Genomic DNA, 20,266 nt, shown 5'->3' with positions numbered 1-20,266 from the left:
CTCAACTACTCCCCAAGAACTCAGCCCCAATATAATTAACATGGAAAGTTCCAATTCGTTCTATCCCACATTAAATGAGCAAGCCAATAATTGTAAGAACTCATTGTACAGGCGAGAAACTGAGGCAGAGGGACTTGTCCCCAGGCTGACTTGAGATACAAGCAACGGATAAGAACAAACTATGTAATACAGTATAGGAGAGAATCTGCCAGTTGGTTTGAAGAAGTGGGAGGACTGGGCCAAATGTGACCCTCCAGATGTTGCAACTCCCGTCAGCCTGCAGGACTGTAATCCCTTCAACATCTACATGACTAATTTGCCAAACTCTGATTTAACTCTTTATTCTTGCAGCATTTTTCAGGTAAACGTGGCTTGCCTACTCTGGTGGCCCCACGGAATGACAAGCTGATTATTGATGAGTCTTTCACTTTTGAGTGTGTCCCCGTGTACAGGACTTTTGTAAACTATAAAGAATAAAGTCATTTGTGGCACTGCTCTTCAGTGATCTACTTAGGCTCAAAGCCAGCCTAAGTTAGGCTGAAGGTTTCCAAAGTCAATGGTTGAATTTTATTTCATGGGCAGTGGGGTGGTGGAATGTGAGCTCTGGAAGGTGAAAGGATGATGAAGAGGTGAAAAAAAAAGAAAGGCAAGCAAAGGAAAGGAGTAGCCCTGCCTCTCCTGCAACTTACTTGTCTATTTATTCATTTGTTTATTTAACTTTCATACCACCCATCTGAATAAAGGCTATTCTGTGTGGTTTACAGTGTTGAAGATACAACAGTAATAATATAACAACATACGTAACTAGAAATTCCAAATGAACACAAAATTGACAATACAGTACATTTTAAAATACTTTTAAAATATTTAAAAAGTAGGTGGTAATTAAAACAAGTTACTGGCTAATTCAGTGGTCTCCTCAGATGAGATGTTTTGGAAAGCCTGCCGACACATAAGAGTTTTTAGTGATTTCTTGAAAATCGACAGAGAAGGAGCCAGGCAGATTTCAGATGGCAGTTTGTTCCATAGCCAAGGAGCAACTGTTGGGAAAGCCCAGTTCCTTGTTTTCTACCTCTTGGCCTCTTTCCAGGCTGGCATCCTCAGCTGCCTTGCCTGGGATGAGAGTGTACAGCCATGTACTACAAAAAAGGAAAGGTGTGCAAAGCAGGGATCAGAGGCAGATGAGGCAGGAGGATGAAAGACGCAAGAGATTGATGGGCAGGGTCAGCTATGCCATGAGTAAGGCAGCTGCCTCAAGAAATTAGTTTTGGACATCATGAGAGGGCAGCAGGTAACTTGATTTGTTGTTATAGCATATTTAATGACATGGCTGCAGACAGGTACATGGGAGTTTCTGCTTTATGGCAAAGGGATTCAGCATATTAGGTCCTGTGAGGGAATGGAGTGGGTGGAAGTGGGGACCATTTGCTCTTCTTCATGAAACAGCAAAACGTCCTGGAGATGTGAAGTGAGGAAGACCTGGGTAGGTTCTGCCTTCTTTCTGTCCTGGGTAGCACAAGGTTGTGCTACTTGAGGTGAAGGACCAGATAGTGCCCCTCCCTCCATTCGACACCCAGAAGCCAACAGGATTGCCTGTTGACCACTGACCATGCGACAGCATCCGCCCCCATTCCTGAGGGCAACAGGCTAATTTAGGGGACGGGTCGCATAGCACGATAGCTGATACCTCCAACTGTGGAGAGGGACAGTGGGAAGGACCAGGAGGAAGAGTTAAAGGACTCCCATCACTTCTCTCCTGCATCTGCTCCTCCACAACAGCCTGATGGGTAGGTAGGGCAGCTCTGAACACAGAGAGGCATAAGCAGAGTGGAATGCAGATTGCATTGGATTACACAAGAGCCTTAACACCCTCTTCAGGGAGAGCTGGCAACCCCTCATAGACCTCCCCTCCACCCGAGGACACCACATTTTGCTGCAAAAATGCTACTCCTGAGGTGCCTGAAAATCCTCACAGAGAATGTCCTGGATGTGGTTCTCCCAGACTGGGCCTGATGGGAACTCCTCCTATCAGCCTCCCCTAGTCTGCATCTCTCGCTTCCCTCCCTCTTTCTTTCTTTCTGTGCTTCCCAGACTGCAGATGGGAAGCTACATGACCCAGAGCGAGCAGGGGTGTTTCCCACTTTCTTTTCGGCCTGCCTGACTCACTAGCTGGGCCCTTTGCCTTGACTAAAAGTCTCTCTGCCTAGTTGATTCCCTCTCAGCCAAGTGGGACCCTCGATCCTGTTATTAACACCATGCAACGCTCCTTCTTCTTTTTGGGTGAGTCTCATTCTATGATGCAGTACAATTTTCCTTTGTGGGCAGCTGAGGCTGTCAAAGGGAACTTATCTTCCACCAGCTGGATTGGACTCCAGCAGAGCTATGAAGTGTGGGTGTGAGTGTGAGTAATGATGGGGAACATGATGCCTAGGTTTGACGATTCTCCCCCCCCCAAAAAAAAAACTCCTCTGCATGGAAAACTGTATTTTGTTCACAGACCTTGCAAAGAAACCTATTCTTGGATCAGTGCAGCAAAAGCTTCCAATTTTACATAGGAAACCAGGGACCCTTAGGAGCAGAGATGGGGGAATTTTTTTTTAAATATAACTCCCAGAATACCATTGGCCAGGTCGGTTTGAATATCCCAAGGTTTGTAGTCCAAAAAAGTAATTTTTCCCATCTCTGCTCTGTCTTCATGCCTCTCTTCCCGCAGTTGTTATCCCTTGCTGAAAACCTTTCTCAATCTGCTGCATCTTGCAGTGATTTAATCTGCAATACCTTGTCTTTCACTGCTTTCTTAAAGAGAATGTTAGTGAACTCGCCGTAATCGTTGACTTGAAAAATAAAAATAAAAACCTTGGAGAATATCAATTCGCTTTACAGATTTGATTGCAATTTTATGGAAATGCTGCAATTCAACCCCACTCTGCAACATTTTACTGCCTCTTATGAGGAGTGAAGGAATGAAAGAAAAATAATGCACTGGCATTTTGCCTCTGTCTGTGCACATGCGGCTGACATGAAATATGTTGAGGGTCTCTCAAAATTTGCTAGAGAGTCAAGGGTGGGGATACAAATGGGAAAATACTTGTATATGCTAGCACATTTTAGTGAAGACCTGCCTCCTCAACAGGCATAATGTGAGCAGTGTGTTGACCAGGGTTCCTTCCAGAAAATAATGTCTTTTTGTAACATAAAGAAAAAAAATTGGAACATAGCAGCATGGTAAATTGAACCTACCTACCTACCTACCTACCTACCTACCTACCTACCTACCTACCTTCCTTCCTTCCTTCCTTCCTTCCTTCCTTCCTTCCTTCCTTCCTTCCTTCCTTCCTTCCTTCCTTCCTTCCTTCCTTCCTTCGCATTGCACAATTAAAATTAAACACAAATTAGAATATCAAGATAATTAGACTATTTTTGTTCAGAAGCAGGGTACTTCAATATCTCAGTCATTTGCTAGATCTTATTTTGTACCTGTGGTGGGGCATACATTGTATGCACACAATTGCTGCATTGATTGCATTTCTCCACAGTCATCTTGTATCCAAGTAGCCTTGATTATTATTTGATCTTCCTACTTCACTTCAAAGTCTATTAAGTGATTTCTGAGCTAGAATTTCACCTAGAGTTTTGTCCTGGTGGGAGACACTCTTCAGCATACATCCATTCAGCAAGGTGTGTTGTTTGTAAATTAATCCAGAAGTAGCTAGGTTTAGCCTAGCTACTTCTGGATCAATATTTAAAGCTTGAGATAGGTATAGAAAACGTTTCCTCAATTTATGAGGAAATTTCTTATGAAATACTTCCTCTAAAATCTTGTGTGTCACCTTGCCATTGTATAAGTCTCTCATGGCACAACAGTGGGCTTTTGAGGTAGGGTAGATCTGACATATCTAATGGAGGAATAAGACATTCAGGTGCTGATAACTTAAGTATCACCACTCTGTTTTTTTTTTTTCCCCAAGGCTAAACGGGACCAGTTCTTTCAGTCTTTCCTCATTAGGGCTTAGTTTCCAGCCCCCAGATCATCGTTACTGCCTGCCTCAGAACTTGTTCCACTTTGTCAGATTGCAGTTTGAACCACTGGTAGAGTGGGCAAATGCAATCGATTTCCCAGAAATCACACGACACATGGGGAAATGTGTTCCAGCCTGATCCCAAGTCATATCCAATGTGGACCTTTATGGTCCAGCTGTAAGACATCTACTTTTGGGGGCCGGGTTGAAGCAATTCCCCAGCAGATGGAAGGACCCCTTTAAGGCAAAGCACTTTGTTAAAGCCACCCTTTCTGGTGAGATCAGGCATTTATTTATTTATTTATTTGATTTTTACCCCGCCCCTCTAGACCATGTCTACTCTAGACCATGTACTGCTGCAGCCTTCTGATTGTACTCTAAGACTGCTTCAGAGTTTGGAGTCAACCTCTTTCAAAAAGTAGGGTGCAAGTGAATGCAAGAAATAATGCCATCAGCTATGATTAGGAGGATCAATTAGGAAAGAGCAGTTAACCAGAAGAAGGCAAGCCAAGAATGTAAAAATAGAAATAGAATCTTCTTCACTTACACGATTGTGTGAGGGAAATTGAACAAACACTCCCCCTTTAGGAAGTATCAGTCACACAAGGGACAGCACATTTGAGTGGAAAAACTTGTGTCCTTGTGCATACAGTTTTGATTAACAGGATTTTGGCAAGAGACTTTTTAAATCTGTAATGGTAGTCTCCACAATTTTACTCCTGCTGGTAAGGCATTATAGGAGTCAACGGTTAATACTAGCATCCATGTAAGGTTTACGTAACTTAAAGGAGATGCTTCCCAAGACCTTTGCAATTAGCTGCAATTATTTGTGGCAGAATATGCAAACCCTTCATGAACACCAATAGGATTCTAGCTATTTAATTCTTGAAATATTATTATTGTTGCTGCTGTTAGTTGTATGCAGATTCTTCCAACTGTCTCTGCCTTATCCGTGAGTCTAAAGGAACATTTATTCCTGAACACATAATCTGGCTTGGCAATATGCCCTGCTCTTCAGAACACATCTCAAAATGTATGATAGGATGGCCTTCAGCTTGTTCTTACTCTTTAGTAACATTTTATTTTGTTTTCACAGCTATTTTCACGAGTCTTCACACCACAGGTAAAAATGAAGGAATCCTTCTACTTTTTTCCACCCCCCTATGAACCTTAAAATGGAAAGTTGTTATCATTTATATTTGGCAGTGAGCTGAATTTTCCAAGTGTAGATCTTTATGCAGGCAAAAAAACGCACAAGCTAAACACAAGTTGCAGGCACCAGTCCCTTGGAAAGGTTAAGAAAAATATTTTTTTAATATGCTCAAATATTAGGTATCCAAAAAGAGGGCAGCCAGTGTAGTGATTATACTCAGGACACCTGGGTTCAAATCTCTGGTTGACCATAGAAATTCACTAGGTGGTGGCAGTAGTCAATCACTCATTGAACATCTCAACATACCTCAAAAACTCTGTCAGGGGCGCTATAATTGGACAATGACTTGATAACGTCACAATCCCACTGGAGGGGAGAATCCCACACAGTCAAAAGAGGACTGGACATGTTTGGTCACTATGGTAATATGGTTGACTGTAGGATGGAGGGAGAGGAATATGGAGAAAACCGGCAGGAGAAAGAATGAAAGGGAAACACCATGGAAGAGAGCACAACTGGGTTGGTCAAGCCTGAACAAGAGTCGTTGCAGGTCCAATTTACTTTACATAATGAGATATACACCACATGGATTACCCCACTTTCTTGCATACTGTAGCCCCCCAGGATGATCAAGGGTGCATCCATGTTGTTGCAGCGTGACCTAATCACACGCAATAGGTTTCCTCTCTGGTAGTAATTCTCAGGGAGAAAAGGCAGGGAGATGGAGGCCAGAAAAAGTACCAGCCGTGCCCTTCAATCATGTTGTAAGGCAGCACACTTACCCATTCATGGTTTTGTGAACATTCAGCTGAGAGAGAGGTTTGATTGTCACATTGCTTTAATCTAGCTAGTTCTGAGCTTTGTGATCATTGTCTTGAGAGCCAATAACATTGTTTAAGAAATCTGAATGGAAGTGAAAAAAGTTTGAGGACAGGTTTGAGAGGTTTCACAATTAAGTAGGAAGGTGGTATATCAAATGTCTATGCCTCCTGATTAAATTGGGAGGGACAGACATGTTGGTATCTATGTCACTTTAGTGACCCTTTTCTCCCAGCAGGCTCATTCCCAGTACGTTTAATTGGAGGCCCGAACCTCTGCGTGGGACGGGTGGAACTTTTTCACCAAGGCAAATGGGGAACGGTGTGTGACGATGACTGGGACATGCGGGATGCAGCCGTGGTATGCCGAGAGCTGGACTGCGGAGAAGCCCTTTCAGCTCCCCACGGGGCTTGGTTCGGGGAAGGAGCTGGCCCCATCTGGCTGAACGAGGTGCGTTGTGTGGGTACCGAGTGGCACCTCCACTCCTGCCGCCACCTTGGCTTTCGTAGGCATGTCTGCACCCATGAGGAGGACGCCAGTGTCATCTGCTCAGGTGAGACTCTTGCGTTCACACTGAGGTTGCCTCCACAAGATGTGAAGAGGGATAAATATCTTGCCACACAGTTCCATATGAGTGAAAAGATATTAGCAACATCCCTAGAATATGTGAGGTGCAGAGTGGATTTCCCTCAGTTTCATGTAACTGTAACTCTACAACACTGACATTATACGCTTCCAGTTCAAAGGAAATGGTTTCAGCATCAGCATCCTTCTGCATATGAAGTGAGCACTGTGAGGAACAAGCAACATTCTTCAGATCACAGTAATATTTGCTAACCTCTATTTCAGATGTTTAGTTTGTAAGACTGAATAGGGTTGTTAATGGTAGGACTTTTTGGAGGCCTGTAATTCATTTTACTACCATGTTTCCCTGAAAGACAGGGTCTTATATTAATCTTTGCTCCAAAAACCACATTAGGGTTTATTTGCAGGGGATGTTTTATTTTTTCCTGTACAACAATCTACATATATTCAAATACAGTCATGTCGCCTTCTTCTGGTTGCTGCACAAGGGTGGAGGGCGGGGTTTCACTTAACTAGGGCTTATTTTAGGGGTAGGGCTTATATTACAAGCATCCTGAAAAATCATACTAGGGCTTATTTTCAGGTTAGGTCTTATTTTCGAGGAAACAGGGTATAAATCAGAATCAACTTGATGGAACAACCCATCTGAGATCCAAACAGCTGAAGAAGAGGAGACACCTCTTAGGTAGAAAAGAATGAATTTGCAAACTGGACAGGACTTGAGGCCCTCAAAAACAGAAGCTCTTACTTTTTTCCCCTGCTAAAGTCTTTACCCAAATATTTTTGAAGGCATCTGCTTGTTCCAGAGACTTCCTGAAAGCAAAGAGATGTTCTCTGTTATGTCTGATTTAAAGCAGATCCCAAGGAAAGTAGAGGTGGATCAACTACACAGAGTCAACAATTCAGCCCTAGCATTTCCCACAGGTTGCACTGAGCCTGGAGATATACATGAATAAAAATGTTTAAAAAATATAAAGGAATATAAAGAAAAAGAACAAAGTGAGTGTCCAAATTTTCATTTCCAGATTCAACCTTTGGAAGTTATGGAGTCTGGGAGGACTTAAGGGACCAACTCAACAGCACCCGGAAGTAAAACTGGCCTCCAGGAATAGAAAAGCCTGTTTTATTGGGAGGCATTTTTTTTACTTTTACATGATGGGGCTCAGGAGGGCGTGTGCAGCCTGTGTATCATGCTTTGTTTGCCCCTGAGGTAAAAGACATTAAATTACTGCTTAGTACTGTATGTAGTTGAACAATGAGGGTTGACCTGTTTGTTGCAGGTTACAAGGAGAGTCAGTGTAGCCAGTGTGGCTTTCGGGAGGGGGCTTTTTAAAACGTGTAACATTTTGGGCCTCTTTATTGGAAGAAGGACAGTCTATAAAGAAAACAAGCAAATAAAAAAAAATAACAGAGCAATTTATATGAAAAAGGCCAACTTCAGCACTCCCTTGAAGGGACCACACACCACACCCCTCCCCTTTTTTTTGGATTTATGGAAGAATATAGCATCAGCTTTAAATGACAGGTTGCATGTGAGGTTTGGATATGATGAACAGGGAACTGGACTTCAAAAGCTGGCCTTCAGTAACCACTGATTTTTCTGTCCCTAAATAAAAGTGGAATCTGGGTATTCTGTAATTCATTGCGGGCCCCTGGGCCAAGAACTTGCTCTCAATTTCTCTTCTCGTGTCTCTTATACAGAACAGCGCTTCCCTCCTTTCACTGCTGCACCCCCTCCCACGGCTTTCAGGAGGGGCCAACTAGAGGAAGTAACTGAAACAGGACCTCATTTATCTCCTACACCTGCTGAGGGTGAGTATGCAGAGCACAGTGGTGCCTCGCTTAACGATTGCCTCATTGAACGACGAAACTGCTATATAACGATTGTTTTGCAATCGCTTTTGCGATCACAAAACAATGTTTTAATAGGCAAAATTTGCTTCCTGACGATCGGTTCCCTGCTTGGGGAACTGATTCTTTGCTAGATGACGTTTTTAAAACAGCTGATCCGCGGCTTCAAAATGGCCACCCGCTGTGTAAAATGGCTCCCCACTGTGTTTTTGGATGGATTCCTCGCTTTAGAGGCACCAAAAATGGCCACCCCTATGGAGGATCTTCGCTGAACGGTGAGTTATTCAGCCCATTGGAATGCATTGAACGGGTTTTCAATGTGTTTCAATGGGATTTTTTTATTTCGCTTAACAAGGATTTTGCTCTACAGCGATTTTGCTGGAACGGATTATCCTCATTAAGCGAGACACCACTGTATTGCTGAAATCCATCACTCCCTGTTCAGCCAGTGTTGCAACGTCCATCTCCAGATTAGGAGCAATGGAAGTACGGAAGAGGGCGACTGTGCTGAACCATGCTCAGAAAGCCCGTATGTCTTCTCTCTATAAGCGTGCTCAGCCTAACAGGGTAGATTTTGATCTGGGAGAGTCATTTATTTGCCCCAAGAAGCATTTTTGACTTGAATCTCTTGGGAAAGGTGGTTCTCCTGGGTGGATTTGTTTTAAGGCTAAAACAGAAATTAGGAAGAATGTATGCAGAAAAATCTGTTGGGATGAGATATGGGGGGGCAGGACTATGCTGAAAGGCTTTGCTCAATGAAGATTTTAAGAAAAATTTCAGGCAAACTTTTGGAAATATGTCAGCTGCAGAGTTATAGGAGCCCAGTCCCTGGTTGCTGTGCTTTTTAATGGTTCTGCGTTTAATCAAGCGATATTTAAGTAACATCATTTTTTTCAATGCATTTTAATATTATGTCCAAAGTTCTGTTGCATAATGTAAGCAAAATCAAAAGTTTTGGTCTGTTCATGCACTGATAAATAAATAGCCCCCACCATGATTCCTGGGGGCCTGTGAGCACATATGTATACGCGGAACCCCAAGAATGGTGGCAGGGGCTTACACTACACAACAGAATTTTGGCCTATATTCATGCTGTTTTGTATTGGTACATATTGCGATCTTGTTACAAGCTGCCTGGAGTCCCAGGTTTAAGGGAAAGGCAGGATGTCAATTAAATGGATAAAACTAACCAATAAATAAATAAATACCCTAACTTCAGCTCTCCAGCTATAGCCTTTCTTAAACCACACTTCTCTTTCCTCATGCAGGGTCTCCTTCTCTGCGCCTTGTGGGCGGCCGAAGCCACTGTTCTGGCCGGCTAGAGATCTTTCATGAAGGGCAGTGGGGAACAGTGTGTGATGACATGTGGGACCTTCTAGATGTTGCTGTGGTCTGCCGAGCACTGGACTGTGGAGAGGCTCTGGCAGCACCAGGTGGTGCTTTCTTTGGTGAGGGAAATAGTGTCATCTGGTTGGATGATGTACAGTGCCAAGGAGAAGAGTCAACTTTGGCAGAGTGTCATACCAGCCCTTGGGGGACAAACAACTGCCGACATAGTGAAGATGCTGGAGCTGTCTGTTCAGGTGAGACTGGCATAGCATAGAGGTATTACTGGTTTATTGGTCATACATGGGTCCCAGACTGGATGGATAGATCAGTGGCTTGGGTACATGGTCTGATTCACCACTATGCCTTCCGCAAGTAGAGCCAGCCTGTGTGGCCTTGTCCAAGCTGCATAGTTCTAGGATGCCCCCAGAAGAAGGGAATGGCAAACCACTTCTGAGTACTCTCTACCTGGAAGACCCGGAAAATGGTCACCATGAATCTGAATTTACTTGATAGCCCATGATAATGATAGTGATAGCTCCGAAGGAAATCTAGGAACTTTACTTCCGTGAATGGGCAAAAACCTAAACAACTCTAATGGATTTATCACATCATCTCTCTGAATTATTCTGAAGAATTTTTTGTGTGAAGCCATATGTATAGTTTAAACATGCCTTGGTGTTCTAAGGGTATTCAAACATTGCCCATGATGCAAGGGGGTTGTTTGGTAAACAAAAAAAAAATGCTTTCAAAATCAGAAATTGGGTATTATTTGTGCTTTTGGACTACCAGTGGCCATGCTGCCTGGGAAATTCTGGTAGTTGCAGTTCTGAAACATATATATGGACAATTATACCTTGCGGATGATAGATGCGTAGTGGGGTCAGGATTGTGCAAATAAGCTCCACTTCCATCTCCCACACTTCCATAGAGGTCAGTCTCAACTTCATGTGATGAATGTCAAGAATTTAAGACAACTCTGTAAGCACATTTGACTACTCACATTTAAGTGGTTGGGTGCCCTTTCTTATTTGGGTTCGGACATTTGTCTGGACATTCAGCTGAATACAGTTACCAGCTGCTTGTCAGAAGTGGACAGCTGCAGAAAGGCTGGAGGGCAGGGCTTATGCGCATCCTCACATTTCCACCATGCATAGACTTCTCTATGCTTTCAAACATACTTTCGGAATATGTCTTAGATATACAGTGGTGCCTCGCATAACGATGTTAATTGGTTCCATTAAAAACATCGTTATGTGAAAACATCGTTAAGCGAAACACCATTTCCCATAGGAATGCATTGAAAACTGGTTAATCCGTTCCAATAGGAGCCTATTCAATACATTTCAATGGTGAAAAAAAATCACCAAAAATTCAAAAAGACTCAAAACGAAGCCAAATTACTTTAACAAAGGTTTTATTAGGTGCACTAATGATTCCAAGCATTTTAAACATTTTAGAATATTTTTAAATAGCGAAAACAGTGCTGTCAAAAAAAAGTTAAGCGAAACAGGGGACCTAAAACTGTCATCGTTAAGTGAAGCAAGGTCCCAAACATCATTATGCGAAAATCCCCCATAGGAAACATCGTTAGGTGAGGCGGCAAAATTTCCAGCAAAGGCCATTGTTATGCGAATTCATTGCTGAACCAGGCACTCGTTAAGCGAGGCACCACTGTACCATATTTATATATATACGTATTCAAGCCATAGCAATAATTAACACTTATACACCGAATACTACTGCTCTAAAACACCATTTGAGATATTAGTTGCATTGCAGCTTCTTTGACTCAACTGAGTCTGTTACCTGATTTACCTTCTCACCACAGGCGAAATGCCCCTGGCCATGGTCGAAGAACACATGGCGATGCTCTCAAGAACCGTGGCACCTCAGAGATCCAGGTCGCTAGCTCCAAAGAGAATCCCGCGTCCTGTTCGCCCTACAAGAGGCCAAGAAGAGCCTGTGGCTAATGAAGTATCACACACACAGGAGAGCCCAAAGGGACATGCTTCAGAAGAAATACTGGGTGGTGAGTAGCAGCCAGAAAAAGGCATTTGCCTCCATTGCAGACTGCAAAACATTGAAGTACTATTGAGACGTCCAGCGCTCCGTCTCGCCCAATGAGACTTCACCACTTTCAGCCTGTGACTTCAGACATGGTGGACAGAGTGCTTGACCGCTGTCACGCCACCACCTCCTCCCTTAACCCTTGCCCGGCCTGGCTAAACAAAGCAGCCAGGCCTATAACATCTGATTGGGCTACGGCAATAATTAATGGGTCTCTCCAGGAGGACAAGGTTCCCGTTGCCCTCAAGGAGACACTCATTAGGTCCATTAGGAAGAAACTGAGCTTGGTGGCGAACAATATTGGTAATTATAGGCCCGTCACCAATGTTTCTTTTCTCAGCAAGGTAGTTGAGAGGGTGGTAGCCAATCAGCTGCAGGCTCTTCTGGATGAAACCAATGCCCTGGATCCATTCCAGTCAAGCTTCAAGCCGTGCCGCGGCACAGAAACAATATTGGCCACCCTCTTTGATTACCTACTGAGGGAGGCTCTACATCTCCTTTTTTCAAAAACGAGTGGATGCTGTTTCGTCCCTTGAGCACTTCCTGGGGGCTGTTCAGCAATGGATGCAAGTGAATGGACTGAGGCTGAATCCGTGCAAGACAGAGGTCCTTCGGGTGGGTGCCCCAGACATCAGTGGTCTGGAAAACACCTTCTCCTTTGGGGGGGGGCGGTGACTCTTACCACCAAGAGTGAGGTTCGCAGTTTGGGTATACATCTGGACCCGGCGCTCACCATGGAGACCCAGGTGTCGTCAGTGGTTCATTACGCACATTTCCACCTTCAGCGGATTGCCCAGCTGCATCCCTGTCTTGATGTGGGGGTGCTCACCACTTTGGCCCATGAGCTCATAGTCTCAAGATTAGACTACTGTCATGCGCTCTATATGAAACCGCCTTGCATTGGCTCCCCATTTGTTTCTGCGTTGATTTCAAAGTTCTTACAATTACATATAAAGCCCTAAGCGGTTTAGGACCTCGATATCTGGCAGAGTGTCTTTTCCCACCCAGTTCTGCCAGAGTTCTGCTGTTGTCTCTGGCCACTGCCTTCTCGGCACTTTGCCAGCCAAACAAAGATAGGCATTGAGTTGTAGTTGCTTAGGGGCAGACTGTGTACAAAAGTGGAGAGCCATAATCAGTAATCATTTTTATTGATTTTTTTCCTCAAATACTTACAGAGGAATTGAAGTGTCAAGAGCCTACCAGTTTCCTTAGGCAACCGAAGAGATGCCTGGGTTCCCCATTTGTATTGTTCTACAAGGCTAAGAAGAACAGCCTTGTGCATGTTATGTAGATACAAAACCCACAACTGCATGGTCAAATGTAAAGATTCCCCTAGGACTGCTATCACAACAAATCCCCCCCCCCCCGTTGTATTTGAGGAGAAAACAAAATGCTGGAAGATCCGTTTATGGATCCTCTCTGTCATGTCTGGGTACAGAATGTGTGCCTCTCCCAGAAGCCAAGGGCTGCACGATCATGGTATCTGGATACCTTAGAATGGGTTATGTTTGTGTGTAAATGAAATATAGACCTTTGACGGTGTCTATGATGACAAGACAGCCCCAAAAGGGAAACACTGTGGTTAATGAAGAAGCAATCTGTGATGTGCAGGACTTTGACTCTTTTCGTTGTCTAATCATTTGCCATTTTAGGCCAATGGCGAGTGCGACTGGTAGGAGGCCCTGGATCTTGTGCTGGGCGAGTGGAGGTTCTCTATAAAGATCGTTGGGGAACAGTGTGTGATGATGGCTGGGATCTAGTGGATGCAGCCGTGGTGTGTCGTGAGTTGGGCTGTGGGGCCCCTCTTCTCAGTCCTGGTAATTCACGTTATGGACCAGGATCTGGTCCTATTTGGTTGGATGATGTCAACTGCACTGGGTCAGAATTCACTCTGCGGCGCTGTCGCTCCCAACCTTGGGGAAAGCACAACTGCAATCACCATGAGGATGCTTCTGTCATCTGCACAGGTGGGGAACTACCTAATTTCTATCCTTCAGAGAGCCCATTGACCTGGTTCTTGGGAATGACCAGAAATGTTGTTTTTCAGGAAGAAACCAACAATTGGTTGTTTTGGTCTGAGTTTACAAAACAAGGCAATGAAAAGTTCAGACTTTGGGGGTGGGGTTGTAGTAACAATGCTCTAAGCAGGGTAGAACCTAGTTTGGTTTTAGGGACTAATCTCAACATTTTATTCCAAATAAATCTACAGTAGGATTCCTATACCCCTGGGGGATTGCTTCTAACCCCCTCGTGCAGTTTCTGAAAACTGTGGGTATTTTTATTTATTTATTTATTTATTTATTTATTTATTTATTTATTTATTTATTTATTTATTTATTTATTTATTTATTTATTTATTTATTCATTCATTCATTCATTCATTTGATTTGATTTGATTTGATTTGTACCCCGCCTATCTGGACTACCAGATCACTCCAGGCGGCTAACATTATACAAAATGTTAAGGGCAAACATACAAAAAATATTTTCACTATGTATTACTAGAACTGGACAGGGTCCACAGCCTGGGGGTGCTCCTGGACCCCAGTCTAACTCTGGAAGCCCAGGTGGACTCAGTGGCCAGGGGTGCCTTCCTTCAGCTGTGGAAATTATACCAGCTATGGCCCTACCTGGATGAGTGGAGTCTCATGACAGTTACACACACACTGGTAACATATCACATAGATTACTGCAATGCGCTCTACATGGGGCTGCCTTTGAAGACAGTCCGGCAACTGCAACTGGTCCAGAATTGAGCTGCACGGCTGGTGAGTGGTGGGGCCACTAGGGAACACATCAAGCTGATTATGTTTAAATTACATTGGCTACCAGTTGCTGCCCGGGCCCAATTCAAAGTGCTTCTTTTGACATATAAAGCCCTAAACGGCTTGCGTCCTGGATACCTGGACTGGCTCCTTCCATATGAACCTACCCGGCAGTTAAGATCTAGTCAGAGGGCCCTTTTGAAAGAGCCGTCCCTCAAGGAGGTAAGAGGGATGGCTTATAGACAAAGGACCTTTTTGGCAGCTGCCCCCAGATTATGGAATGCCATCCCAATTGAGATTTGTCTGAAGCTGACAACATTTCGGCACCAGGTCAAAACCTTCCTCTTCCAGAAGGCTTTCAATTGAAATAACAAATAAACGAACGAACGAACGAACGAACGAACGAACGAACGAACGAACGAACGAACAAACAAACAAACAAACAAACAAACAAACAAACAAACAAACAAACAAACAAACATAGGGAGCAAGAAACCATGCTATGTATTCCAACAACAAGAATACATAGCATGGTCTCTGGCTCCCTTTAGTATCCAGTTCTGGTAAATACATAGTGAAATTATGTATTTCTACTTTTTTCTTTTAATATTTTAAATATTTTTAGAGTACGGATAAGTGAAACCATGGATACCAGTCCTGTAGATATGGGGATCCTACAGTATTTCACAAATATATACTGTATTGGTTTTATACCTACTTAAATGCCAAGGCTCCCTTCTAGAGAACCCAGGGCATTGTATTTTATACAGAATGCTGAGAGCTGATAATGGCTGGGGGATAAGGAAAGGCTGCTAAAATGCTTTTGGCATTTTGTCTTTTGTTTTCTCAGGCAAATGGAAGCGCCTGTCATTGTTGAAGCCAACCAGTGATTCAAATATAGCGAGATCCACCACCACTACCACCACTACACAAAGTACAAGATCTGTAGAGAAGCTGGGGGTACATATCATGTTGCATGCTTTTGAAGCCACCACAGCCACTCAGAGTTTTCCAGATGAATGGGAAACGGAGTCATTCCATCCAACATACCCTACTGAACCACTTATAGCCACACAAAATGTGGAGCTAGAACAGGAAAAGAACAGAAAGCCAATAAACTCCATGGACATAGTCGAAACAACTATTAATCCTGTAATTCAGCAGCACATCGAGGAAATAGAGTCAACCACTCCTCCAAATACAAGGGTGATAACTCACAAATCGGTGCAAAACCCTACATACCCCTCAGTTGAGTTTCAGCCATCCTCAGCTGTGTGGAATCTAGAATCCGAAAATGAAATTGAGACAGCAACCCAAGGGAATATGGATAAAACAGTGCTTAATCCAGAAATCATAGAAAATGTTCAGGATGTGGAATCAAGCAGCTTCCTAAAGACAAGCATACCCCCACACATAGGGGAACAAAACCCCACCTCCCACTCTGTTACATTTCTGCATCCTTTAAGCAAGGGAGATCTGGAATCTGAGAGAAAAACTGAGACAACAAACTCATTAGGAACAGAACACCCCACAACTCCTGCTCCAGAGATGATGGTACCAACCAGCCATGCCAGGACAACAACATACACATACACAGGGGAACAAGAACCCATCCACCCTTCAGTCAAATCTCAATCGTCCTCAACCACAAAGGATTTGGAATCTAAAAGTGTAACTGAAACAACAATCCACTGGGACACGGATAAAACAATACCTAATACAGAGATGCTGGAAATGGTTCAGGAAACAGCATCAACCAGCTCCACAAACACACGGACAGCCTCACACAAACGGGAGCAAAAGCCCACCTCCACATCCATTGAGTCCCTGTCGTCTTTAGACCAGGGCAATCTGGAATTTGAGAGAGAAAATGAAACAGTAAGCCCATCAGGAACAGAACACCCCACAGCTACACAAGGCCTAAAGTCTGTGACAGATGTGGTGCCTTCTCTCCATGGGGACCATACAGCTGAAGGGCCTTCAGTCACACAGAACACAGAACCCATCAACTCCTCAGATGAAAATCAGCCTACCATCGCAGGATGGCTTCAGGAACCTGAGGGAGAGTTGGAGACAACCACGAATGTAGCAAAGGAGTTTGTCCTTTTCTCAAACAGCCTAGGTGTTAAAGTGGGAATGGATCTGGCAACAACCACAGAGAAAGAACAATCTAGGGATCGTTTGGAAACGGTCAACCCCCAAATTTTTAACTCAGAAGAGAACACCAGTCAGCGTCAACAAGAAGCACAGAACATAGATCTCCAGACTGTGAAGCCCATGGGTGAGAAACTGCCTGGAGACAGTAGTAAGATTTTGGGAGGGAGCAGATATCTTTGTTAGCCCCCTTTTCCCATGAGCTAAGGCTGCTCCTTGTCCTCCTCCTCACTACTACCACAGAAGAAAAGGCAGATAGGTGGACAACAGCAGGAGCAGCAGTATCTGCCCGCTCATTCATTTACTTGCCTTTTCCCCCCAGAATGAAATCCCAGGGTGGAGAGAGGACAGACAAGGAAGCCTCCATTTTAAATTTGTGTTAACCATGTTTTCTCTATTTTGCACCAGCATCAGCCTTCATTCTGAATACCTTGAGCACTTTGGATGCAACAGATGTTCACAAAACAACTGATCTTCCCCAAAGGCCAGTGTCACATGCAGCTGCCATTGGTGAGCTGCTGCAGGATGGTTTGGTGAGCTCCGGAGATTCAGAAAATGGGATGAGTAAGTAGCTACTTCTAAGACAAGCTCTTGGTATTAAAACTAGGGGAAAGGCCTTTAGCTGAAGACCTCTTTAACATCCTCCCCACCTTATTTCAAATAAATTGTATAGTTCAGAGCCTTAGAATGACATCCCAGTTGCCCCACTGGCCAAGGCTTAAGCCCTGTAGGCAAGGACTGGACTCTTCTCTCCACAGAATAATTTCCCATTTTTACATCTTTGACTATGCCTATTGACCATCCAGACAACTGCACAGCTTCATCTCCATGTAGACTTACTCACTGGAACTGTTTCCTACCCACTGGGTGGATCATTCATTGAGTTCGGTGCCTTGCTGTGGCGCTAGAGGCTGGGAGTTCGATTCCCCACTATGTCTTATGGGAGAAAAGGCAGTCTGTGTCACCTTTCGCAAGCTATGCAGCCCCAAAGTGCCCCCAGGAGGTAATAATGGTACTTCTGAGTACTTTATACAGTACATAGAAACCCCTAGAAAGGGTTGCCATAAGTTAAAATTGACTTGACAGAACATTATTACTACAGTGGTACCTCGACTTACAAACGTCTCCACTTGCGAATGTTTTGAGATACGAACGGCTCCATTCACAAAATGTTGCTTCGACTTATGAACAAAGCCTCAACTTACGAACCAAAAAGAAAGCTTTCCTGCTCTTTTTTTGACCTAAGTTCATCTTAGGTCAAAAGAAGAAGAAAAAAAATTCTCTCCCTAGTAGTAGAGTACAGATTAACCGGCTTTGCATTAGTTCCTATGGGAACTAATGCCTCTACTTACGAACAGGGCCTCGACATATGAACGAAAAACAGCCTGAATGGATTAAATAGTTTTCAGTGCATTCCTATGGGAAATCCTGCCTCAACTTATGAACTTTTCGACATACAAACGCTGTTCCAATACGGATTAAGTTAGTAAGTCGAGGTACCACTGTATAAGTAATATTGTGGTTAGAGTATTTGGGGCACAATGCAGTCATTGATTCTATTCTGTCTTCTCAGGCTACCCAGATGCCACCTCTGCACCAGACCCGACTGAAGCACCAGGTCCAAACATTTCATCTGCTGAGGCTGTCACTCATCATCCTAAACCTAGCAAGGCATCTCCTGGTTGCCCCATTAAAAACGAGCCAGTGGGGGAAGACCAAGGCTGCGGCTGTTCACCACCTGCCCTGGGAAAATTGGCCCATGCCATGGAAGGTCTCCACGGGGAACTGGGCTCACTTTCCTCTGCCATTCATCATCAGGGCTTCCAACTGGAGGCTGTGGCCCGCAGTTTGGCAGAGTTAGCAGCCTCTGTGCACCATCTGGTAAAGATTCTGCCCATCCTAGTACAGCCAGCTCCAGCCCAGTCCTCCTCAGCCTCATTTAGGCAGGATGAGGACCTGCTGCTGAACCAGCTGCCCCTAAAATGAAAACAGGACTTCCTGAAAGCCAAAGAAGTTGCTCCTCAAACCATAGAGATTGGAAAGAAACACCATCTAGTCAAACTCAACTGTGAAATGTGCTCACTTGTCAAGTTCTCCCATACAGTCTTATTAAATGTGCCGGAAGCAGAGGTAATTCACATTGCAGAGAGAGACTAAAGATTACAACAGCTTAGCACATTTCGACAGCATGACCTGGTGTTTTAAAGACATCCATTAGGTTCTCAGGACTAATTTTGTATCAAACGTATCTCCTTGCTTGGAAAATTCTAAGTTTTTCCAGTTTAAATAACTAGAGGAACATGTCAGGGTGTTTCTGCATCATGTATATTTGAAGATGTCTGCAAATCAAAGGAACTGCTGGATCAAATAAACTCAGTCAGAAAACAGGTATGTCTGAAAGATAGAAACCTCAGAGATGGGTGCAGGATTGTGTTTAAGAGAAATTTTAAACTGAACTGGATGAAGTTGAAGGGGAATTAGTGAGCTAATAGGCTGATTGCTGTTTTCTCTTAAAATATATCAGATTTTTACATTCAGATCTTTCCTGACTGATTTTCCTGCGTCATCTGCCCATGGAAACTTTCCATGTAAAGAAGCAGTTGCATATGATGTCATTTTATATCTGTGACTGGAGCCATCTGGAAGCTAGCATTGATGGTAATTCCCTTTAGTAATATGTCCACTATTTTAGCCTGTTCAGAATAACAAAGAAGTTGCACAGAAGGTAACAGTAGACAAGCTACCTACACCAACCAGAAAAATATATTTCTCTGAAGACCTAATATTTTCTTTTTAATTTGTTTTCCTTCTCTGTCTTACAGTATTTTCTTATCTTAATTGGAAGATTTTGCCTTCACAAGCCATCTCACAAAATGCTAACGGTGTACAAATCCAATCAGAGTGCCAGCATTTAAACCATTGTGTTATGAAATACAATAACTGAAAGCTGACATTTGAGAACCAGTCAAAATGCAGAATGTAGGTAATTGAAAAGTGATGCAGCAGGTTACCAAGCCACAAAAGGCAAAGATTCAGGGATAACTCCAGACAGGTGGTTCCTAGCCATACCAATCAAAGTATTTTTGTAGCCTTCATAGGTCTTCTGTACAGTGGTGCCTCGGTAGACGATAATAATCTGTTCCACTGAAATCGCTGTTTAGCGAAATCATTGTCTAGTGAAAAGCATTTCCCCATTGGAATACATTGAAACCTGTTTAATGCATTCCAATGGGGAAGAATCGTCATTGTCCAGTGAAGATCGGCCATAGGAAAGCCGCTTTGCGAACCACCGATCAGCTGTTTAAATCGCTGTCTTGCGAAGCTTAATTCCCCAAAAACACCTGTTTTGCAAGCAGAGGAAGCTGTCAAAATCGTTGTCTAGCGAAAATCGGTTTGCAAAGCAGCGACCAAACATTGTCCAACGAAATTCTCCCATAGGAATCACTGTTTTGCGAATCGCTATAGCAATCGCAAAAAGCCAATGTCTAGTGAAAAAACTGTCATACAAGGTAACTGTCTAGCGA

The 20,266-nt window shown here is 43.7% G+C and overlaps 1 protein-coding gene across 1 annotated transcript; it reads left to right on the top strand.

The window, feature by feature from the left end:
• The first annotated feature begins 2,070 nt into the window (after positions 1–2,070).
• Positions 2,071–19,525, top strand: LOC110086459 (uncharacterized). Its single transcript, XM_020807389.3, has 10 exons — positions 2,071–2,280; positions 5,116–5,142; positions 6,227–6,544; positions 8,278–8,388; positions 9,696–10,010; positions 11,585–11,785; positions 13,476–13,790; positions 15,439–16,869; positions 17,151–17,306; positions 18,316–19,525. The coding sequence occupies exons 1-10, from the start codon at positions 2,256–2,258 to the stop codon at positions 18,726–18,728; spliced, it is 3,312 nt and encodes a 1,103-aa protein (XP_020663048.3). The 5' UTR covers positions 2,071–2,255; the 3' UTR covers positions 18,729–19,525.
• The last annotated feature ends 741 nt before the right edge of the window (positions 19,526–20,266 follow it).

This window comes from Pogona vitticeps, chromosome 6 (assembly GCF_051106095.1).
Source record: "Pogona vitticeps strain Pit_001003342236 chromosome 6, PviZW2.1, whole genome shotgun sequence".
Lineage (NCBI taxonomy): Eukaryota > Metazoa > Chordata > Lepidosauria > Squamata > Agamidae > Pogona > Pogona vitticeps.
The sequence above is the reverse complement of the archived record's forward strand: the minus strand, read 5'-3'. Positions and strand labels throughout refer to the sequence as shown.